At 30.3% G+C, this 25,939-nt stretch overlaps 1 protein-coding gene across 1 annotated transcript in view; it reads right to left on the bottom strand.

Annotated features, from left to right (window-relative positions):
* Positions 1–25,939, bottom strand: part of sac (sterile affecting ciliogenesis) — an 85,371-nt gene that overhangs the window by 21,983 nt on the left and 37,449 nt on the right. The window contains exons 8-16 of the mRNA XM_075378904.1: positions 24,741–24,964; positions 23,508–23,675; positions 20,447–20,662; positions 17,027–17,098; positions 15,649–15,908; positions 11,942–12,167; positions 6,583–6,726; positions 937–1,179; positions 34–214 (exon numbers count right to left, since the gene is read on the bottom strand). Coding sequence (XP_075235019.1) covers positions 34–214; positions 937–1,179; positions 6,583–6,726; positions 11,942–12,167; positions 15,649–15,908; positions 17,027–17,098; positions 20,447–20,662; positions 23,508–23,675; positions 24,741–24,964 — 1,734 coding nt within the window. The remainder of the gene's footprint in view (positions 1–33; positions 215–936; positions 1,180–6,582; positions 6,727–11,941; positions 12,168–15,648; positions 15,909–17,026; positions 17,099–20,446; positions 20,663–23,507; positions 23,676–24,740; positions 24,965–25,939) is intronic.

Genomic DNA, 25,939 nt, shown 5'->3' with positions numbered 1-25,939 from the left:
TCAAAGTAGAAGAATATGTTACTTTCAATCTACCTGATGTTGTAGTCCATAAATTTCGATAAGGTTCAAATTCTTTAATAAGTTCTTTTATCCCGTCAAATGGAGTTACAGCCATTCCTAATAACTTTTGTCTCCGATTGAGCATTAGACCAAATTCTTGAGCTTCCTTTACCAATTTCCAAGTTTTGCGACAATCATTAGCAATTTCATGAACCTGTAACAATTTTTTTTAAATGCCATTTTTCAGTTAATTAATATTATCAAATATATTTATTAAAAACCAGAGAGTGGTTTTAACATTTAAATAAAGATTAACTTTATTTAGATTTGAAAAATTAGGATTTTACTTTAGTAGAATTTTTTTATTTACTTTTTCTGAAGGTAAACAAATTCTAAACAATAAAGTTTAAATGTTGCAACACTTCAATTTTGTTATTTTAGGAGCCCAGGAAGTCGGCAAGGGAGCCTAAACTCCTGGGAACCATTATTTATTTTAATATTTTCTTACAGCTGAACTTTTTTTTAAGGGAAAATGTTAGAATATTCCAAAACTTTTATTTACTGGTCAGGAAAGGAGCATCATGAGCCCTTTGGGGAAAACAAGAAGACACTACTAAACTGTTCTTCACCTTTATGGATTTTAACTTTTTTGGAAGGTAGAATGTGTTTCTTATATAAATTAAGAAGATTGCAAAACCAAATTAAAGTATTAAAATAGCAAGCCAAAAAAACATTCATCTAAAATAAATCTAGTTTTATCAACAAAAGTTGATAGTTTTATAGTCTTCTCCACTGATCATCCCTGCAAAACATTGAAAATTTTAAGTTAAATATATGCAGTCAAATAAAGAATTTTTACTATTTATATCAATAAAAAGACAAAAAAGTAAAATAAAGAACTTTACTATTAATATCAATAAAAAGTGAAATAAAAACCTTTTCCATGTCTGTTTGTTTTTGAATTGCATGAGTAGCAATAATCAACTGGTCAATACGCTCTTGAAGGTTAAATTCATCTTCAATTTCTAACTTATAAAAATTTTCAAATTCTATGTCCAGCATTTCATTCGTTTCATCTATTTTTCTATATATACGTCCAGGCCAAATAAGAGCTTCCCATTTTGCATCAAATTCATCCTGTTCAAGAGCCCACCAAAAAGAATCTAACACCTCATATTCCTAAAGATAAAAAACAAATGACAATCATTACTACAATAAAATAAATAAAAATATTTTTTTTACTTTCTACACTTATTTCACTATTAAAAAAAAGAACCAAGCTCATTGGATCAGACCAAAAAAGCAGAAAGCAAATTGTAGGATGAAATTTGGACTTAAAACCATAATTTTCAAAGGGCCCTCTGTCCACAAGTTTCAGAACACATGTTAAAAGTATCCTTTAGTCTTTTAATCCTTCCAGTTCCAACATCCAGTTTAATGGATGTCAAAATTTGTACGTAAGGTACTGATATCCTATTTGTCAAACATCTGGAAAATTAAATGCAGAATTACATGTAAATGTATGTTTTATGTCAGCTGAAAACAAATATACTTTCCACAAAACAAGTAGTGTAGTCCATCTCAGTCATGTAATGTCAGACCTTTTTCTTTTTTTCCTTTCCCCTTTCTGGAACCATTCTTGGACCTCTGACAGGGGAAGTATACAGCCATCAAATGCCGATATGTGGAGTGCCCGCAACCTCATTGCAGGAAGATGACCCCCACATGGTTGGGGAGCCCTCTAAGTGCTCACCCACAAGCCTGTCTGGCCGGGCACTCTCCTCCAAGGTTGAATTCCGTGTCGAGCTTCCTCTGAGGCATGTAATTTGTCATTCACTTTCTTAATGTAGTCCGCTATAGCCTTCCATTCAAGAGGTCCTCTCATAATAATTCTCTGAGTGTCTTCTGGATTAAACATACCTCTGTGCCCAAGGCTTCCAGCATCTCTTGGTGTTCATTCTCAAATCGTGTATAACTAAAATAAACATGTCAAGGAGTTTTCTCCTCAGCACACATGGGATAAAGGTTCGAATGGTCCAAACAGAATCTGTACAAGTAAGCTCTATAGCCTCCATGGCCCGCCAGGAATGGCGTTAAAGAGTAACCCAGCAAGCTATAAGTCCTTCGGTACCGGCTTCTAATATTTCCAACAATGTGGTGCATTCACTGCCCTTTCGTCCCCTAATCCCCCGTGCTTTACAGATTCTTAACAACTCTCTTCTATATCAGCAGAAATTCTGATATATGGGAGATAGAGGTCCCATTTGCCCGGATTCTCTTCCTTTGCTCAATCAGCAGGTCTATAGGTAAAAGGCCAGCCAAGACTTTGGCCGCTTCCTTAAAAACTGTACGATAAGCGCAGATTATTCGTAAACAGCATCTCCTGTGTTAAGCCTTGAGTCATTCTAAATATTTCGCGTACTTAGTGACGCTCCTCCATAATTCAGTCCCGTACAACATCGTGGCATGTGCAACTCATGCCAGCAGTCTTCTCTGCAAAACTGGGTCGGGCCATCGCAGTTGGACAGGAGACCAGCAACCAACCTCATCATCTTCTCCACTTTGGCAGCCGCCTTGATGGCCTGTGTTCCAAACCGGAGCCTCGTATCAACCCAGACCCCAAGGTATTTAATCACAGGTCTGGATTCATCCGTCTTCCCTTCAAGGTAAGTCTCAGCTTCGGGCGTATCTTGGCGAAAGAAATTGCCAACATCATGCCCAGTTAGATATGACTTGATCATCTGTCGGAAGTATAGCAGAATTCCACACTCCACTAATGACCCCCATTATTGCGATGATAATGCAGTTAATAAGATAAGATAATGCAGTTGAATGCATTTCTCACATCAAGGGTGATGAGCACACACATCACCCTTTGGCTCCTTCTCGCAGCTCTCTTCGCAACCTGGCACACAGCACCCACCACATCAATGGCAGACCTCTCATTCTGGAAGCTATATTGGCTGGTGGAGAGTCCGCCCAACCTCTGCACCACCTCATATATTCTGCGTTGGAGCATACGCTCCAACACTTTCGTTAGAGCGTCTATCATGGCCAGCAGCCATACGAGAAGGGTAGTTCTGGGCTCTCCCCAGTTATCTAATGTCAGTACTACCATCATTAGTTTTGGAGAATAACTAACAATTTTTAAAGACACATTTTTTATGAAATTGTAAATTTTTATTAATGTAAATAAATTTGTGAAAATTTGTATTTAAAACTGTCCATCTGCATTTATAAATTCTTATGATAAATGTAACCGTTTTGAAAAAACTTTTTATAATCTAAAATTTTTTTTTTATTTTTCATTTCTGTTAAAATAAGTTATTCCTTAAGTAAAACAATTTGTTTACAGTCACAATTTTAAATGTTCTGGTCAATTATGAATCCCGCTGATGGCGAAATTTTGGCAGCTACTCAAATTTTAAACACGAGATATGTCAAATCAGTTCATATTTATCGGCAAATTAGTTAAGTTTATGGTGAAAAAGCTATGATTAATGAAATGGTTAGAAAGTGGATGCGGCAGTTCAACGAGGGACACAGTAATGTACTTGACAAGCAAAAGAGTGGGCACCCTTCCATCATGAATAACTGTTTGGTTATATGAGTGGATAAAAAAATTAAAGAAAATTGATGGTTTACAATTTATTTGTTACATATTGAGCTCCCTGAAATTTCATGAACAGTTCTGCATAAAATCATAACAGAAAACCTAGACTATCACAAAGTTTGCTCTCAATGGGTCTTGAAATTGTTAACAAGAGGTACAAATCTAAGCAATTATACTATACATACAGACTTTCCTTACCCAATACAAAAATGACAGTAACAACTTTTTGGGCCAAATAATGTGTGGTAAAATGGCTTGCATCTCTTAAATCACAAAAATCAGAAAATCATAACCACCACTTCAACATGAAAAATCATAAGTATTTTCTTCTGGTATAAGAAAGGAGTTTTATTGGTTGATTTCTGGTGAGAAGTGAGACTATAAATGTTTTTCTTTATTGTGACACTCAAAAAACTGTACTGTGTAACCCAAAACAAGAGATAAGTGTGCTCAATTGTAAAGTTTTGTTTCTTCATGAGAATGCTCATCTGCATGTAGCTGGTGAAACTCAAAATCTGATTGAACAATTTGGCTGGGAACAATTGAAGCACCCACCTTATAGTTCAAACAAGTGCCAAGTGACTACCACTTGTTTCTCTACTTCAAGCGAGCCCTTGCTGGTCAGCGCTATGACGACAATGGTGATCTGAGAAACACTTAACTGGCGACACCACTCTTTGAAGAAGGAATAAAAAATCTAATTATAAGATATGAAAAGTGCCTTAATAATTAGAAAAGTTGTTTAAGGTATGCTCTTGCATGTAATAATAAAATTATTCTGTTGAAAGTTATGTATATATTTAATAACAAAACTCTACTTACTTTACAGTTACGTTTCATAATAAACATGAAATTTTTAATAATATTAATAAATAAAACAAGATTAATATTGAAGACAATAACATCAATAGATACTAAAAGAGATAACTGGGTCAAGAGGTTTACCAGTACAGGGTTTAAACTCTTATTGGCTTCTCTCATGTATTGCAGAGGATAAGCAATTATTACTATGTAGAACAAAATAATTAATTTCCTGATATATTAATCCAAACAATATTTCCAGTTCCCTATTAGAATATTTTCTTCTAGAAAGCTTTTCTTCGTTAATATTAGTACCAGTATTAAAATCTTTCTTGCTGGAGTGTATAGTAATAGTGTTGCCAAAAATGCCTATATTATAAAGGTTAGCAAATGTTAGAAATGTAACTGAATGATATATTTATTGGTTAATCAATTTAAAGGTTGCCTAAGTGTGACTATCCATTTATACTATGGTATAACAAGCATAAAACACTATAAAAGCTATAAAAAAAACTATATAAAAAATAAAAAACCCTTTTCAAAAAAGCTACATAAAAAACACATAAACGCTATAAAAACAGAACAAAATCAAAATACGAGGGCTGTCCAGAAAGTAACATAAGTTTTGAAATAAAAAACCAACCAAATAAAAAAAATAAATTTTATTATATACATTTGAAAGGAACAATCTTAAACTATTTTTCTATATAGTTGCCATTTAAATTGAGGCTCTTCTTCCTTCTCTATAGAAATTTGCCGCCTTAGATTTTTGTACCCATCTTGCACAAAACCAAGCTTCCCCGATATAACTCCATGCAGTAAAAACTTTGTGAAATTTGGGGGAAATAAAGCAAAAGTTCTGTAATCGTAATGCGGTGATTTTCACAAATTTTATCATCAGTTCATCAGTCACAAGGCTAGGCCGACCACTACAGTCCTCATCATGAACATTGGTGCAGCCATTTTTAAACTGAATCCACCACTGCCTCACTCCACCTTTACTCATTATTCCATCTCTGTACACCTCACAAAGTTGCCAATGAATTTCATTTGGATTGAGATTTTTTGCCAATAAAAACCTAATCACTGAACGCATCTCACAACTCGTGGGATTTTCTATTGAAGCGTGCATTTCAATAATTCACAACAAAGTAGAAACATTACAGTCCACACACTATGACAGCTTGATGGGTACTGAGTGTAGGAACATTTTGACGCCAACATGGCAGCTCTATATCCACCCATCTTCACACTCACGCTAGACACAAACGTAAGTTACTTTCTGGACCACCCTCATATATATATAATATTAATATATATTGGCCTAAATTCATGCAAAATTGTTAAAATAAAGTAACCGAGTGGCTTTCAAAATAACAAATAAAATATACAAGATTGTATAAATAAATCTAACAAAATCAATGCTGAAAATCAAGGATTATGCAAATAAAACTGTAATAATTGTATTAAATTCTAGATTAGACAAACTAAATGCTCATTCACCAGCAAATATAATAAATATATATAACAAAATCAACTTTGTTAAATCACTTCATATCAATACATGTGTTCTTTGTACATGTATTCTTTACATTTTGTACATAAATAGAAATGAAGCTCACAACACATTTTAACAATATGAAATTTACGTAATAAATATGATAAAAACAAAAGATACAGTATAAATGGATTATAATATTTGATTACCATACTTAAAAGATTTCCTGACCTGTTTATGATAGGTATCATTGAAAAAGATTGTACTGGATACTCAAGTGTGGAAGGAGCCAATAATTAGCCACAAAAAGCCATTGGAGGTAGATGAATTTCTAAACTTGAAAGTGAAACATTTAATAGTTAGCACTTTTACAAAGTTACTACATTTTGTCATTGATTAATGAATTTAGTAAGGAAAAACAACTCTAAAAAATTAAACATGTTACATAAAAAATAACTGAAATAATATTTTGACTACAGTGTTAATTAACTGACGTAGTATAATAAAAGGTAAAACATCACAGCCATCAAGACCAAGTGCATTATGGAAAAACATGGGTTGATTTCAAAAACAGTGGCACAAAAGATCTTTAGAGTGTCGCTATCTGTGTGAACAAAATAATTCTAAAAAATGTACAATAGGAAACATATAATATTATTGGTAGACTCACCAACATTAACCGTTTAACAATATCTTCTTGTGTTTTTAATGTCACAGGAATTGTTTCCATCCACTCCCTCAATTCAAAAATATGTTCTACTGATGTCGGTTTTTCACTTAATTTCATATTTATATTCTTATATTCTTGCATAGCCTGCAATATAATATATTAAATAATAAAATTTATAATAATTAAAATAATAATAACTTAAAAGACTAAATAAAACTGATAACTAGATGAGTATGAAACTTTAATAGGTAATTTGAATGAACTTTAATCCTGTTTCATTCACAGCAACTTTTATCAGATAATTGTTAATTTAATTTATCTCTTAAATATAACAGACAATTTAATTATTTCACTAGTCAACAAAACAAATTTTTTTATGCATCTGGAATTGTACATGGTGGTTTTAATTAATTTTGGGGTGCTAAATTCAAAACTGATATCAGAATTTATATAACAAATTCACGTTTTTTAGATACATAGTATTAATTTATCAATAAATGTATAAACATTGTGAAATCAATATTTAAAAAAAGTATTATTTAAGTGTATTCATTTAAAATTTAGTTAAATCGACAAAATTTTTATTTCTTCAAATATAGATAAATTGAAATGCATTAATATAATTTTAAAATAACAGTTTCTCAAAGTCTAAAACATTGAAAATGTCTTCAAAATAACACTTTTTACAAATTTAAATCATTGGAACTGTCTTACCTTTAATTTTTAAAATATGGTGACAAACCTTTCTTGTTTGTACAATTGTTTGATCAGTTTCTCTAAACAAAAACCAACATAATCACCCATCAGACCCATTTTCCAATCCCATCTTCCTTGAGTCTAATGCTCCATGGTCAAATATCCTTATGGAAGTGCTCTCCTTGCTCATCACTGACAGAGTCCAAATTTTTGAGAAAGAGTCTAGGTGGGAGTGTGGGAAATGAATTTTTAATGATATCCTAAATGTTTATAGTTTTCTAACAGCGTATTATCCAAAAAAAACATACTTTTCAACTTTTTTTTGCCTAAAAAAACCACCAAAAACATCTTTGAAGGACTTTCATGCAGTTTCTTGATTTGCAGACAGATAAATATACCCTCCTTGAGCTTACCATCACTCAATTTAGAAAAATTTATTTTTAAATGATTAAATCCTGATCCATCTTTGTCTAGTGCCCTTACAAAATTCTTCATTAGTCCAAGTTTTATGGTAAGTGACAGCAGTATGATTTTATCACTCTCAATTAATGATAAATGCTTTATATTTTTTTCACTAGCCACAAACTTCTGTTGCAATGGCTATTTCTTTACTTAGTAATGGCTTTTTGTACCACAACTATTCCAAAAAAAGAAAACAACAATATTTCGTTAACCCACCTTCTTATGACCTGAGAAGTAATGCAACAACTTTCAGATCACTGCAAACTTGCCACATATGTTATTTGTATTTTATTGCTTCTAATATTAATTCTGTAGTTTCTAAGTTTCTTTCATGTTGACTGCATGACTTATGGAATGAATGGCTGTTTGTTACCATTATGCAATAAAACTGCTTTCATGCTAACTAAGTCAATAAAAAAAACGCCATTCTTCAGGAATATGCTGAATTCCAAGCTCTTTCATCAAGCCATCAACATCAGTACAATCACACAAAGAATTTTTCATAGTAAAATAAGTTGATAATGTTTTATTTCATGTTCTAAACATATTAACTTTTGTTTTTTCTGCTTAAAATTTCTATTGTTGCAGTCTAGACCCCAGAAGTCTAGACCCCAGAAGCTTGCTATTTTGATAACTTTAAATCACAAAATAAATCATAAGTTCATGTAGTTGAATTAAATGAGATTTCTCAATCAGTTACAGGAAGAAATTCTTCAACATCCTCTACATCATCTGTTTCATTTTCAGATTGTTCTTCTAGCAATGTTGGAATAGATGGTGGTACAGGTATGGTAACTCCCCTTCATGTGGTACTGGTTTTTGAACTGAGAATAATCTGCGTGTTTTATGAACTTTTTATTTTTAAATGAAAATCCTAATATATTTTTCATAGAAAAGGAGCAGTTGGTGAAGTGGTCCATAGGTTCTTGCCGAACCATCAGTTCAGTAAATGGTATAGTTTGTCGTTTCTCCTTCAAGCATTCAGTTAGAGTTATTACTGAGCACGATGTGCAAATAACATGAGGTGCCCAAATTTTATTTTGAAAGAAGAAAAAATAAAAATGTTAACAGTTGCTGATGACACTGTTCTAGCAGAAAGCAAATACTACTGAATGACATGGATTTATTGTTTGGATAGAACGTCATTTTGAAAATGAATAATTATTAAAGAAAGGTAATGAAATAAATAGAAGGAAGAAAAATGAGGAATTAAATATTAAGGTAGGGGAAAACAATACAACAGAAATTATACAAGTGTTTATTATTTAAATGTAAAAGTGCAAGGAACAGGCAAAGTTAAAGATATGAAATGAAGATAAGAAAAATTGAAAATAATTATAAAAATGTTTTCTTTTTAAACAAAACATGGGCAGTAGGAAAAACAGACAGAAAAGGAATAAAGCTATTGAAAATTAAGTGGGTTGGTAACATATGAAATAAGTAAATAATGTCTTAAGATGAATAAAAGAAGAGAGAAATTTGTAACAGAATCAGACACAGATGAAATAGGTTGTTGGACAGTATATTAAGATATCCAGATTTAGTTAATTTAGTGAAAACGAGACATGTAGAGCGTAAAAATAGTAGACAAAGGTCGAAATATAAAAAAACATATTATTGAGGATGGACGTTGTTGTAAACATTTTAAAGGATTAGTACAAAACAGAAAGAAATGGACAATAGCATAAACCATTCAACTAACCGATGAAAAAAGAGAAAATTAATTTATGCTACGTGAAATATTCTCCAACTTTTTTTTTTTGCTTGATGATATTTAACTTTTATATAATACAGGCTATAAACTAATGTCTAATGTTCTGTTGTTTGTTCTGAACATACTTTACATCTAACATGTGTTATCCTAATTATTTCCCTACAATTGTATTTGTTTACTTGAGCTACAAAATAAATTTGTAATAAATTACTACCATTCATATAATTAAATTCTCTAAATGTCAAACTAAAAATATGACATATGGAGGAAATACGAGGTGTGTGAGAAAAGTAATGAGATTGGTAACACTGCGAGCGAGTTGGCAACACTGTGTCTACCAGTCTGTACTACACTGGTTTGTTTATCCCTTCCACATGCTCAGTACGAGTTTCAACTCCGTTCAGTTAACGCATTATTTTTGACAGCGCCATCAGTGAAGTTGTGTTTTTGTTGTGTGTAACGAAAATGGAGAATCGGAATTTAGAGCAACGTTGTGCAACCAAGTTTTGTGTTAAACTTGAGGAATCCGCGAGTATGACCTTTGAAAAGTTGAAATAGGCCTATGGGGAACATTGCTTATCAAGAGCACAAGTTTTCCCCGGGCACAAATCATTTTTGAAAGGCCGAGAACACGTTGAAGATCAACCTCGCTCAGCGAGACCTTCGACTTCAAAATCTGACGAAAACGTTGAGCGTGTGAGGGTTCTTGTGAGATCAGACCGTCTGTTAACAATAAGGATGATGAGTGAACAATTAAATTTAAACAATTTCACCGTACATCAAATTCTGACAGACGATTTGGACGTTCGAAAGGTTTGTGCGAAATTGGTGCCGAAAAACATCACATTAGAACAGAAGGTAAACCGAAGAAACGTGTGCGTTGATCTTCTCGAGAGGATTGACAATGACCAAGAATTCTTCAATCGTGTGATCAAAGGTGATGAATCCTGGATATTTGAGTACGATCCTGAAACAAAGCGAAGAGCGGCTCACTCCGTCATCTCCTCGACCGAAAAAATGTCGAATGATAAATCAAAGATCAAAACCATGCTGATTTGCTTTTTTGACAGTAGGGGTATCGTGCATAAAGAATTTGTTCCTCCAGGACAAACTGTCAACCAAGTGTTTTACAAAGGTGTCCTTGAAAGGCTCAGGAAAAGTGATTCGCGTGAGACCAGACATTGCAGACAAGTGGGATGCTTCATCATAACAATGCCCTGTGTCACACGGCCATTTCCATCAGGGAATTTTTGACCTCAAAACGCATTCCTACGGTTCCTCAACCCCCCCTACTCACTTGATTTGAGTCCTTGTGACATTTTCCTTTTCCCGAAATTGAAACATGTCTTAAAAGGACGTTTTTTTGGAATTCTGGAGAACATTCAAAAGACTGTGACCGACCAGTTAAAACCTTCCTGCGCTGCTACCAGGAGTGGGAACAACTACTCCGCAGGTGTATAGCTGCCCAAGGGAACTTACTTCTAAAATATTGTTGTCGATAATATTGTTGTTTGAAAAAAATAAAAACTTTGATAAGTAAAAAGTCAGTGTTATTACTTTTCTCACACACCTCGTATACACTATGGCGGAGGGCATATTCAGCGGTTTTTTAATTGTTTGTAAGTCAATTTTTATTATTTGTATTTGTAACTTTTCAAATACAATAAGTATTGTTTATAGTGACATCGGGGATATAATGACATATCGGATATAGTGACGAAAGACTTGTGTCTCTTGGTTAGTTTGGTATGACGTTAACACATAAATACGTTATGTATTCTGTTTATAATTAATTACACTGGTTATTATAACTACTACAATGTAACATTTTGTCGCTTATAATGACGGAAGGAAGTGACTCGTCAGTAACGTAGTATATCTACTTTATAGCTACAGAAATGTTTTGAGGGGTAAAGTGAGTCGCCTTTACTTTTTTACCTGAAAGCAGTAATTATCGTTTATAGTGACATCGGATATCTATAGAAATAAAAATGTAAATTTTCGTTTGTTCAAAATCTTAAATCTCCGAAAGTTCTTCACCGATTGCTTTGAAAGTTTGACACAACGTTGCATTCGAATACGCACATGTTTTATATACTTACTATTTATATACCTGATTTCACACCTGTGACATGTAAAAACATGTTTTTTTTAAAAAAAAAGGTTTTTTTGTTGGGCATAAAAGCAACACACGCCATACTAAATATTTTACGATTCCATTTCAATGTTTCTGATATGTGTGTCCGCTATAGACTAAAAAACTACTGGACCGATTTACGCGCGGGGAAAAGAGAGAATGGGATAAATCGGAAAAGGGGAGAAGGGGAAATGCAAAAAAAGTGAAAACGGGGAAAGGAAAAAAAAAAGAAATTGGGAATATATACTAAATATAGCATTTCATATTGGCACGAATGGGATGGTATTTTGGCAATCACAAATGTAATATGCATTATTGCGATTTTTTTAATAATAAAAAATATTACTTACCTCTTCAACATTTGCTTTCATCCTCTGAGAGAATGTTATTAATAATTTTGTAGCCATTTCATGTCGTTTTGAAATAAGATACTGTTTTAGCGGATCAACGTTTACTAGAAAAGGTCCAATAATAATACTCATTGGTAAAGTTTGGAATAAATTCTCCTTCAATCTAAACTGTAAAGCTATTTCTTCTTTAACTTCATTGGCTGGATGATTTTCGGCTTTAAAATTTCTAAAAATAATAAAATTAAAAATCTAGTATGATATTTATTTAGCTAAACAATAATTATAATTACTGAATAAGAGGGATGTTCTCTATTAAGTTTAAATATGAATACTCAAAAAAAGCTCTATAGTGCTTAAAGTTGGAAAATTTGGGTAGTGGTGGCAACGAGGTGATGTCTTTTTTACCACAGGTCGCGGTTGAGTCAGTACATCATTTTTAAACCATTTACTGACCGGTTTTATCTTTTTTTTTAAATAACTAATTTTTTAAGATTGTACTTTACAGATTTTTTACAATCTACAAAAAATATGAAAAAAATGTTTAATCATAGTAATTATTTTTTGCTTTTAAAATTTTCAATTTTCAATTGTTTGTATCATAACGGTGAAGTAGACACGTTATTAGTCACATTTATTTTTTTCTCCGCAGATAGGTCTTCAAGGACCATGCCAATATTATTTCATGTAGTTTCTTTCTTTTTCCAATGTTCATTCTTTTGGACTATTTAGCTCTTCTTCAGTCCATTCTGCTCTACAGAGTTTTTCTTTTCACCTACAGGAACCTTTAATTTAAAAATCTTTATTTTATATTCTTTTCAATCTAGACACTCATTTTCTGTAATATTGAACTTATTTCTTTCACCTGTGTTAGTAAAAATAGGTAAATATGGAATAAGATCCACAGTTTAAATTCCACAGTTTATTTGAGCTTGACATAGTATAAAGTATAAGTTTAACATGAAGTATAAGTTTAACATAACATAAAGTTTAACACACGTTTACACACAAATGTGCGGAGCCGCGGTCGCTAGTCGACTGGCACAATGAGAGGGAGAGTCTCCCCACCACTTAACACATATTACTAATAACTAACCTATATTAATTACATTTTATTAAATTACATTACATTACATTCAAAATGTTAACAACCTGTTTAACATGATTTTTATAACCTTAGTAGAATTTATTAAAAATTGTTTGTTTAGCCTTGATCGGTTCATTTGGAACCATAGAATTTTATTAGACACTATTAAAATAAAGTATATAAAAAAAAGTATACAAAGATTGTTTAATACAACTAAATACAATTGAAAATAGAAAAAATTGATTTATATAAACACAATTTAGATAAAATACAGTCACTAAAATTTTTTTAAATTTAAATATAATGGAACACAAAAAGGAATCGCACACTTTTCCTGCTCCCACATTGTTTCAGTATTTTCTTTTTAGTACATGCAATGTATTTTAATAATGAGTATTTTAATAATGAAAAAATAAATAAATAATGCAAAATAATTACTAAAAGTAAAACATAAATATAAAAAATCTCCATATCAAATAGTAACATCCTTTCATTCAGAAAGTCCCATACTCAAATTCCCAACAGGCATGATATCTTTGATAAACATTAAAATCCTTTACAAAGGATAATAACTCTAAAAACTTTTACAAAAAAAAAAAACCATATAGATGTGTTTCTAAATGAAGTGCATTTAGAAAGCATTTAAATGACCAACATCTGTTGGACATTCATTAAACTAAAACATAAAACGTGGCAGTTACTGTAATGAGATAACACAACTGAGGTTCATCAAATTCAGTGGAAAGAACAAGTTATGTTCATCAAAGACATCACAGTATTGAAAATCTGAGACAAATTACATACATCAAATTGAACAAATAATGTGGGAGGAGTCTAAAAACTTTTTATCAGCTCATGCCTTGATATCTACACTCTAGTTCAATATCTCAACATTATTTTGTTCCACTCATTTGTATTTGGGTGACACCCATTTAAATTATAAATGTTTATAAACATTTTTTTAAATAATAAATAGAAAATAAGATAGAAATAATAAATAGAAGCACAATTTCAAATTTATATTTTAATTTTTAGCTTTTTTTATCTTTACAAACTCAGGTTTCCAAAACTTAAAATCAGCATCTGTGCTATGTTAGTACATAGCTTTTAATCAATTTCAAACTTAAAAGAATAAAACACTATGAAGCTGATTCGATATTATATTTAATTAGTAGTAACAGTTATTTAATTTTTCCAAATTGCTGTTTGTTTTCTTCAGAATTAAAAATTGATCAGGAATCTATTCTGAGATCCAAGAATTTATGAATTTTTCATTTATGTACTACTGATGATAATAATAATAGAAAAAATAAAATAAAAATTTTAAATTATAAAAGACATCCAACTTCACATAAAAGTGTCTTTGTTAATGATAGAAATTAAACAAACAAAAATTTTGCACAAAAATTATTAAATTATTGATTTTATTCATAACAAAAGCAAGCAACAATTTTATTTTTATTGTTAATACAAAATAATTAAGATTATTTTTCATTTATTACTCTACTACATAAAAGATTCACAAATAAATTATTGTAATTTGTTAAAAATTGGTACTGCATATATTATAAATGTATATTCCAATCTTTTGATAATTCCAAAAGATAAAAAAGACAGCTCAATCTATACCTCATTTTGTTGCTGGTATTAGCTAAACCAATAAATATTTCATTACTTTTCAGAACTTATATATTTTTAAAGAAGGTTTTAGATTGTAAAACACACATTATTCATAATTATCAAAGGAAAAATACAGGAAATATAAAAAGATGACAAGAGAGGATCTACTGATGTATGAACCAAATGCACGTACATTGTTCTATATTCCCAATTTACCAGGTTAGATTTATGTTTTTTCATTTCTGCATCTCACATATTCGAAAAAAAATCTAGATGCTAAAATATATATTAATCATAATTCTACAAAAAAAAAAATAAAGAAATAAGGAGGGATAAAATGATTCAAGTCTATCAGTCAGGTTTCAATTAACCACACATCTCAGAAATGGTTGAACTGAGATTAAATGACTACACTTCACTTACACTCGTACATATCATCCTCAATCATCCTCTGAAGTAATACCTGACAGTGATTCCCGGAGGCTAAACAGGAAAAAAAAGAAAATAGTCTATCAAGATCAATGTGAATTAAGTAGGAAATATACAACGACCAAACACTGAAGTCATTGGCTCTCATAGGATTGAACACTTGAACCTATTGCACAACAGGACTGAAACTTTGCTGACACATTTTAAAATATATACCAGAACATCAATTTAGAATGAAAATATTTTTTAATGTAAATTGCAAGAGTTACGTTGATTGACAAATCAACTTTTTTGAAAAATGTAATCAAAATCCAGAATCTTTTCTTTATTAACTTCCGGAAAGTAGCTATTTTTATTACAGATATTCTACAATAACTAAGAAAAGAATAAGCTTTATTTAAATGAGCCATGAATCCAACTTTTGTGAGTTTTCACGAATACAAACTTCAAAATCAGATTTCATTTTCATTTTTCAGTACATAAAATAGAATGTTTGCTTCTTTTTATAAACAGGCTTAATTAGTTTCTTTTTATTATTTAATTTAAACAAAAATACAATGTAAAATAAACTTACTCTATATATTCATCCACATCTAATGCATAAAGTGATGAATGTCTATCGTATTCATGACAATATGCTATTAATGGGATGATAGCAGAACGTATAGCCAAATCAAGACGTTTTCTTAAACTGCTAACTAATTCTTCTATTAATCCCACAGATGATAATATTAAATCTTCTGAAAAAGCAAGCTTTTCAAGGACTAAAGGATGAACTTGAGGAATACGATGACTAAATAAAATTGCAGTATCGAATGCATGAACTATAATTTTCTGTACAAAAAAAGGAAGAAATAAAAAAATTAAATGTAAGTACTTTAAACTAATTCTATTATCTTAATATTATTTACAATTCAATAATAAACCTTTATTGGGGAGGAGGGTCAGTCTTTCAACTGGTTTGATGTACTTCACTATCTAGATTTCCCATAAGTTTCCATACATAGGAAAAATAAAATTTTTTTATGAAAAACATTTTTATATATTTCTATGTATTTATTATTATTATTAATAATTTTTATGTATTCTTTGCATGGAAACTTATGGGACACCTGTATTTTGTATGAATCCCTTGCTTACCTTTTATACCTGGTCTAAAATCAGGTGTAAACGATACCTTTTACACCTGACATGCTCAATCATCTTTTTTTGATGATGGAGTGCTTATTAATTTTTTTTGCCATATATGCTTGCTTCTAGGACCAAACAAATCACTACTCCAGATATCTTTTAAAGTAGCATCTAAGAAAAGATGTCTTAAATAAATATACTTGTACAATGAAATATAAAGCGGATTTTATTTCATACTTATGTACATAGCTATTGAAAGGATAAAACTATGTCATCCATTATGCTGTTTTTATAAAAATCATTTCTTTAAGATAATTCTGCTACTAAATAAAAAAAGAATCGCAACTAGAGGAGAATTAGGTTTAGACATAGATTAAAGAATTGTTTAAAAAAACAGCCAGTCAAATTTAAAAACTCCTGTTTGTTTTAAGATCAGTTAAAAAGCATTGTAATTAAAATTAGTGGGGATGCTGCTCCACAAAATTTTTTTCTGGGTCTTTTCAAGGCCATGGTTAAAGTTTTCTGTAACATAAAAGAACCGAAAATAATTGAATCAAATAGAATAGCTGGAAGAAGGATAATAATCTAATTCTACACTTTATCACATTCAAGAATATGGTACATGGTTTTTATGCGCATTGTACTTAAAAACACACAGTTTAACCAAATAAATAATAAAATGTCAATACAGATAGTATTGTTTAGTATTATTAGATAATAACTTAATAAAATGTCTGCTTAAAAACACTATAGTCTAGTGGTCCTTAATTTAAATTTCTATGTACACAGAAACAAGCACATAATTAATTTTTACTAATTACCTTCTCTTTCGCCCTTCCAGTGTGTTTTTGGACAGATTTGGTAATCAAAGAGCCCTTGCTTTCCACCATCTTCTGAAAAAACAACTAAACCACTTTCATATTCCATCCACAGACTGAACTAGAAAAGGGAACGAAGGAACATTCCATACACACACATGGAGCAAAAAAAAACTACCTTTCACCAGAACGTCAGGGTCGGCACTGCGAGAATGACAGTTCTCTCTCTCTCTCTTCTCACAGCCTCACGTGCAGCTTCCTATGTGTGCACACGCACAATAGACCAACACCACACTGCTGGAACTGTGAAGCCCACAGTTCCATACAAAGATTTTTGTATTGATCTTTTTCATAAACTGGGGGATGGCGACTGACATTAAGCTTAAGCTTATTATATTATTGACATTAATTATACTATGTTATATTATATATGATATTATGCTTATTATACATATTGTACAAATATAAAAAAAGAATTAAGAAAAAAGGACTCATTATATTAAATGTTATTGATAATATCAAATGGAAATAGGACGTGCTGCAGTTCCAAACTGCCTACATGCATTGCAAGCCGCTACTGTTAAAAAGAATAAATTCATATAATCAGGAAACAATAAACAATTTGCAAAAACAGATACATTTCCATTAATCCAACATAATTTTTTATAAAAAATTCCCTTTTGGCATGCCGGAAGGTGGAGGTACATTTCGCCAGTGCTAATTAGGAGATAAAAAATATTTCTATCTTACAGTTAAGAAAAAACTTCAAATTTACTCAATACGACAATGATTGATATGAAAAACATTTCACATGTTTAGCATACGACAACCCCCAACTTACAATTCCAGCAACATATTGGTCATCCCGTGCCGTAAGGGCTGGTCATATCAAAAATTGTTTCAGACAAAAGTTTTAAGTAATGTTTAGAGGACTAACGACCACTTTAAACCGATTCAGTACTGTGCCTATTAAGAGAGGTATGATCTTTTGTCTTCAAAACCTCATTTTTTCCATCCCCTGGGGCAATGGTTGGTGATATCAATAAACTTTACTTAGATAAGTTTTAGGCCCTTATCCACAGAATAATAGGAACTTTAAACAAATTCAACATTTTACTCAATAAGAAAGTTATACCGATATTTTGTTTTTTCAAACCCCCCCTCCCCCATGCTCCAATTTTGGCCATTAACAAACTCGACCGAGATTTTGGAATGAGTTATTTTTAAGAAACAATTTGAAAGTAATTGGCGCAAAATTACGGCAGTTATCATGTGTCCATAAGAAAGTGAAATATATATATGTATATATATATATATATATATATATATATATAAAATTTTGAGCTGACCGTGGTTTTGGGGTCTGGGGGATGTGAAACACGAAGATATGGTGAAATTTTTCAGAAGTTGAATCATGGTACCAATCACAATAGATAACTTTCTTATGAAATCTACTTAAAATAACAAGTTTTAAAAATTCCTTTTTCAAAAATTCTATTGAACACTTGTCAACAGAACATAAAGTCTGACACAATATGTGTATTCTTCACACATATTGTATTATTTAATAACACACTAGCTAGTATAGGTCTAATCATTATTTAGCAGTTGATCAGTTATAGTCTCATACAAACCATCCTCAGGACAGAGCTGTTATTTAATCTCATATTCAAGGTACATTGTTAACACTGGAATCAAACGCAATTTTTTTTTTAGAAATCACTATTTAATTAGATTTAAAAGTAGGTTCTTTGAACTCAATTCAATATTCAATATATCAAAAATTAAATATTTATGAATCATCTCAACAACCATTATCAAGAACTTACTTTTTACACTAACATAAATAATCAACATAATACAAAAGAAACACAAGGATCAAAAAACATCTTTCATTCAAAATATTTTGTCCAAAATACCGTTGAATCATATTCAATCAGACTGAATGACCAATACATGAACATTTACTTAAACTGGCTGCCCAAAGTAATATCTTTCATCAACTTCTATATACAACTTGAATAAAAAGAAATAAACTAATTATCTGATATACAAAATATGATAAAAAATTAACAAGAATTTTTTAATTCTGCACACTATGTCTTTTTGACTGAGTTTGTCTTTGTCCCATACCATGGCAGCACTGTCTAACAATATTTTATAACAGTATTGTTAGATTAACAACATTACACAACAATAAAGAGTAATTAGCAATAGTGTATAACAATATTTTCAGCCATATTTTCAGTTCAAATTTGGCAACAAGAAATTAGGATGTTTTAATTTTATTACAATTGGTGATATTTTTTTTTTAAATGATGGAAAAAAGGATTTCCATTAAAAAAGAAACAATCAAATACAATGATGTGATGAAAATGTTAGAGAAGACTTTTGGTGAGAATGTGTTGACTCCAAGGGTTTATGAGTAATATAAATGGTTTCAAGAAGAATGTAAAGACATTGAAGATGACAAAGTGGTTGGATGCCCTGAGCATCATCAATGAAAATATCAACAAATAAGCAGTAATTGTTGATTAAAAAAAAGAACTGTTTCATCAGTAATTTTTGAATTATTATTACACAAATTGCTGAGTTGGGAATATGTTATAGTTCATGTGAACAATTTTGATAGCAGGTTTTTTCCAAAAATGCTGAACTTTCAACAAAAGCAACATTACAGACAATTATCACCAATGATTCAAGGTTACTCAAGTAAGTCATAATAGGGACAAAATGTGGGTGTACAGTGTTGTTTGTTACTGAAACAAAGGTCCGATTATTTCAATGAAAGCTTCCTGAAGAACCAAGACTGAGAAAAAAGCAAACAAAGTTTGATCAAATGTTAAGGTTCTCCTTACTGCTTTTTTTTTTATTACATGGCATCATGCATTTTGAATTCTTGCCACAAGATTGTACAGTCAACAAACAGTATTATTTAGAAGTTTTGCACTGTTTACATGACCTAATCTAAAGAAAACCACCACAAATCTGGGCATACAATTATTGGATTTTGAAACATCATGCTCCAGCTCATACTTCACTATTATTCCTGACCAGACATTCTATTATTCTCCAGACATGGCAACCTGTGAATTTTTCTTATTCTCACTGATTAAAACGACAACAATTTTCAATGATACCTAATTGAAATATGAACTTAGGGCTACACAAAAAAAATCTTTCAAAAATGTTTTGAGGTTACAAGAAATGCTGGACTGGCATAAGTTTGCCCCATTTCTGGGAGCTACTTTGAAAGGGAATATCTATATATAAGTAAATTCTTTTTAATAAAGATTAAAATTCTTGTTTTTTATCAAATCTCATATTTTATTATATGACTAAATTCTAGTTGATTCATTTATATTTTACTTTTACCTGTAATAATTTATGTTCAAAAAAATATAATCAAACATTAATGCAAACCTCAAACAAATAAACATTAGTATTATAGTAAGCACGTTCAGAATCCATTTTTAAAAGAAGCTGAAATATTGGAATAGGGTGTGTTTTAAATTGTGAATTGATCAAATCTGCACCCCAAACAAATTCTTCTGACACACCGATTGTACAAAGGCACGGTGCTTCAATGAATTCTGTATATGATATTATTGATCTTTGCACCAGAGACCTGAGAGCTGCCTGAATAAAAAAGGGAAAAAATTAAGAAAAAAACAGAGAACACTCATATAATATAAAAAAATTATTTAAGAAATTAAATGTTTACAACTTACTATTACTCTCGACAGAAATAAATCATTTAATACATTTAGCACATTCATTCTAAAAATAAAAATACATTGTAATATAACAGTTATTAAGTTTACCATAGATAATCATTAATGATAGATTTAATTCCTGAACTTGGTCTATAATTTGCTTCAATATAAAGTTATTTCTTAAAAACTAATAATATTTTGGCAAGGCTATTTTCCTCTGGAAATTATTACAAATTATAAATGAATCACTTTCAAATTATATTGGTAATAATTCTTAAAAATTTCTCAGTGCTAATTATAAGCACTTCTATCGATGGAGTAACCAATAATGCTGTTTTTAATGATACTTGTCTTATAGAGAGGTCAGTAAACTCCTTAAATAAGAAATTAAATAACATTACAGACTTTTTATAAACAACGTACAATATGATGATACTGTGGTGTTAATTAAGTGCCAGTGAAAGTGACACCATTTACAAAGAAACCTTGGGGAATCTGCTTGTGTTCATTACTCCCTTAGTACATGCCAATTTGAATTGACAGGTGTTAGAATTGTTATCTGCAGATGATTTAGATGTTGTAATGGTTAAAGATCAAATGATTTACATTAAGAGTGGATTTTTATAAGGCAATAATTTAACAGAAATTCATAGTGCTTACTGTGAAATTTGTAATGAACAGATAGTTTTTCAATTCCTAACTAGGTTACTTATTTTTATGAAGGATGAGTAAGTATAAATAATAACCTAAGGCCAAGAGAGCCAAAACATCAATAGATAAACAAAAACAGAAATCTATCAGACTTTCTTGAAGATTATCAAGCAGCATGCAAGAAAATACTACAACCTACCAGGATTCCAGCACGAGCAATCCACATTTTCAAAAACATTTACAGAAAAGAAAATGTACAGCTCAATGGGTCTTTCATCACTTGCCTGTAAGCAGAACCAGTATCACAAAACATTGCAGCATTTTTTTAACAAATTTGTTAACCGATAGGATTTTACAAAATAATCATAAAAATGTTTGACATTAGACAACTTACAGTTTCAGCAACATGAGACACCACCTCACTATTAATAAGGGCATGGCAGATTTTAAATGAAACATTTCCAAATCATTGGATAGGTCATAGAGGAGCCATAGAATGGTCTACTAGATCTCCAGACCTATTTTATCTATAGTATTATTTTTGAAATTACTTAAAATATGTTTATAAAAAAAAAACCTGTAAACATTGACAATTTGAAAAGTTGTAAAATTCCGAATCTCACGTACACTAACAAACATGATACAACAATCTATGAACAAATTTTATTTAAAGTTAGCACACTGACAAACTGTAGAAGGAAACCATTTTGAATATTTTTTGTAAATTGATATGTTTTCAAAATTTATTATATTAAGAAATTTAGGATCAAGAAAATGTTATTAATTTCACAATATGGTTTATTGTGAAATTAAAGTAAATATCAGTTGACCTAGCTATCCACTTTTGTAATAGTGTTGCAAATTATAATTATAATAACTAATTGTTAGTTACGTATTTTTTTATTAGTGTTATTTATTATTATGTAGACTGTTATTATTAGTGTTTAGGCATATTAATTGTTTAAAGTTTGTTATCGGATGTAATTCTGAAAGTCATATGAAAAAAGATGTTACTAAGGTATTTTACCTTGTTTTATTACTAACACAATTTTTTGTGTTACAAAGGCATTTATCGAGAAACAGTTTTTTCCATCGTTTTTCTTGTAAAATCATATATCATATGGCAACCTTCACATTTAAAAAAAAAATGTTGATTTCATATGGCAGAAACAAGATGCAGACAAAAATTTCAAACACTTTATCCACCACTGAGTATAATTTTGTAACTTTGTAAATCCACTTTTGACAATATATATAAAAAAGTGTCAAAAAATGGTTAGGGGTCTAAAGGTCTCCATTAAAATAAAAGTTTAACTGACTTAAAGAATTTGAAACATTTTTTAATTCGTCACATCATCATTATTCAAGAATACTTTTTTTGTTACCTTAAATTACGTGCAAATTCATAATTATTTCACTTAACTGAAAATAAAAAAGAATGTAACAGAATATAATAGTAATCAGACACTAATGTAGCATAAACAATCAAATTAAAATTTGAACTTAGTATTACAATTGTATTTTATTATTTCCTTTAACTTACAATCATTGCCAGTAGAGGCATAACTTATTATAGAATATTTTAAACTATTACAACAAAGAACTGAAACCAGATGAAATCATTAATCTATGCTACATATCTAAATATGCCAAAGTGAGTCTCAGGTGTCATCCATTGGATAAATACTCGTAATCCAAGTCCCAAATGACACGCAGGCTTAAATTTTAGTAGATTAAATACAATACTTCTCTACATCAACCTCATTACCATATGAAGACCCTTTGAAGTTTGTAATACTGAGTAAACAACATAAAATAATTTACTGAAATTTAATGGAAGGCCTTAAGTTTTATTTTGGGCTAAAACCGCAGAATTTATATTTACAATGAGGAAGTTCATTTACATTGTTTTGAAACTAAATTATGGTCAATCTGCTTAATAAAATGCAAAAATTCCTTCCAAAGTTAAAGAATTAATAAATCAATTATAATAGAAGATTGGTGAAATATTATTTTTTTCAAATTAGGTGTCTATATTGTTTGTAATTTTCATCATTGGACAGCTGTTGATTCAATATAAAATTAAAATCAAATTATAAAATATTAATAAAAATTACCTCCATTCTTAGTTTAATAAGTATCATTAATTTATGCAGTTTAGCCACTTCATAGATTTCCCATTTTGATACCATTATATTAAACCAACCTTTACCGACATCACGCAAGCACATCTTTATTGCATGCGCTGTATTAGGAACCCAAGCAACTTGTAAATGTTTAATTGTCTGTAAAGAAAAGTGAACATTATATGATTTGATACAATTTTAGTGAACTTTGAGCCTAAATACTACTCCCAACTGTTTTTGTGAAACAAAAGCTCAAACTTGTAATAAGAAATGCCAATGTATAACAGGTTGCCATTCCTTTCTGTACAATATATTCTACAGTATTTAAAAAACAATGTGCTCCAATGGATAACCATGAAGACAGATATAATTTTCTGTAATGCATGCATGAACATAGCAAATGATATCATGAATGGTATCATACACACATTACTATATTATACATTATAATATATTAATATTATACACTATTATTATTATAATTGTTAATAATTTATTACAATTGTAATATTAATATTATACACTAATATATATTATAATTTTTTAATTAACATTAGATTCTTAATTGGAGTTACAAGATCTCCAGTCACAGCATCATTTTCTAATCTAAAAAATAATAAATATTAGTCCATAGTTTTATTATACAGTGTAATGAGGCAAAAACTGATTGGGAATCCTAATATGACCTTTCATTAAAAAATTGTTATAAAACTTTTTTAAATTAGCTGCTTATTACACACAGGCAATCATAGAGTTACTTAACAGAGTCATTTTTCAACATTTATTGTTTTGTGACAAGGATGACAATGAGATATTAGTTCCTTTCTAAGACAAATACTACAGTCATGATTTTCAAACGAGGAAATACATTTAGATTGGTTGACTTTAAAAACTGTAAACACTTGATACAGTTAAGTACAAAGAAATGTCATTGTACTTAATATTTAAAACTTGATTTGCATGTGGATGACATTGCTATAATCTAACATTTACATGAATAATTTTTTTAATACAAAATCCTTTTAGTGTTATAGTATTTATAGTTAAATTTATATTGTTTTTCAAAGTCTGTTGGATAGTAAAAATAGTAACAGTCCATTAAAATTAGCAGTCAGTAGGTAATAAATGGAATTTAAAGTAGATACTAGAAATTATCAAAGATTCCATCAATTTTCATAAATTCATAAAAGCCTACTAAAAAATAGGAAGAAAAAAGTGACTCACATTATTAAGACTATGATCCTGGAGCGATTCAAATTCTTCCAAAGAGAGATTTTTAGAATAAGCTATGTTAAACAAAGAAAATTTGTTAAGATTTAAACATTCCAGTTCGACATAGCACATCGCAGAATAAACTTCTGGTATAACATACATTGTTATCCAACTCCACATAGCCTTGTTTTGTTGAAAATCTACCATGCCAGTCTGAATACGACCTACTTGAGGAACTAAACATAAACAGAATTTTACACTATGTATCTTTTTTTATCTTAAATAAATTAATAATTATATAATGTTTTAATATAACAAAATAGACTAAAAAAACTCCTAAAATTATCAAAAAATAACATTTCATTTTTTAAAGTAGACACAAAATTAAAAAACAACTGCTAACTTACTAATCTTAGTTTGGCACAGCATCAAGTTCATAAAGCCACCATTCACAAAAAAAGGGAAAGATTTAATATTTTGTCATATTATATTTTTAAGGGTTAACTGCATCAAATGGTGCATCAGTGGTGAATAAATCTCATAGCTATTTTTCATCAAGAAGGAGCAATCCCAAAGTAAATGGGATAAATCTTAAGAAAGGTAATTTTCTCAAGAGAAGACACAACAGACACATCTTAATTACATTTTACTGACTTTTTGAAAAAAAAAGTACAGTATTTGTTTTGAACATAAGGTGGGATTATGGAGTGAAATTAAATTTTCTTTGTTTTTTTTTCAGTTAAGTACAAAAATACTGTTCACTTAAATTGTGGTTTCCTTATTATACTGAGTGATTTCTGCTTCTCAGTGAAATTATTTTTTTTTGTCTTCAGTCATTTGACTGGTTTGATGCAGCTCTCCAAGATTCCCTATCTGTTGCTAGTCATTTCATTTCAGTATACATCCTACATCCCACACCCCTAACAATTTGTTTTAGATATTCCAAACTTCGCCTGCCTATACAATTTTTTCCTTCTACCTGACCCTCTAATATTAAAGCGACTATTCCAGGATGCCTTAATATGTGGCCTATAAGTCTGTCTCTTCATTTAAATATATTTTTCCATATGCTTCTTTCTTCATCGATTTGTCGCAACACCTCTTCATTTGTCACTTTATCCACCCACCTGAGTTTTAACATTCTCCTACAGCACACATTTCAAAAGCTTCTGATCTTTTCTTCTCAGGTCCAAATTTCACTTCCATATAAA

The sequence above is a fragment of the Lycorma delicatula genome, chromosome 11, assembly GCF_047948215.1.
Source record: "Lycorma delicatula isolate Av1 chromosome 11, ASM4794821v1, whole genome shotgun sequence".
NCBI classification, from domain to species: domain Eukaryota; kingdom Metazoa; phylum Arthropoda; class Insecta; order Hemiptera; family Fulgoridae; genus Lycorma; species Lycorma delicatula.
Note: the sequence above shows the minus strand (reverse complement) of the source record. Positions and strands in the feature narration are given on the sequence as shown.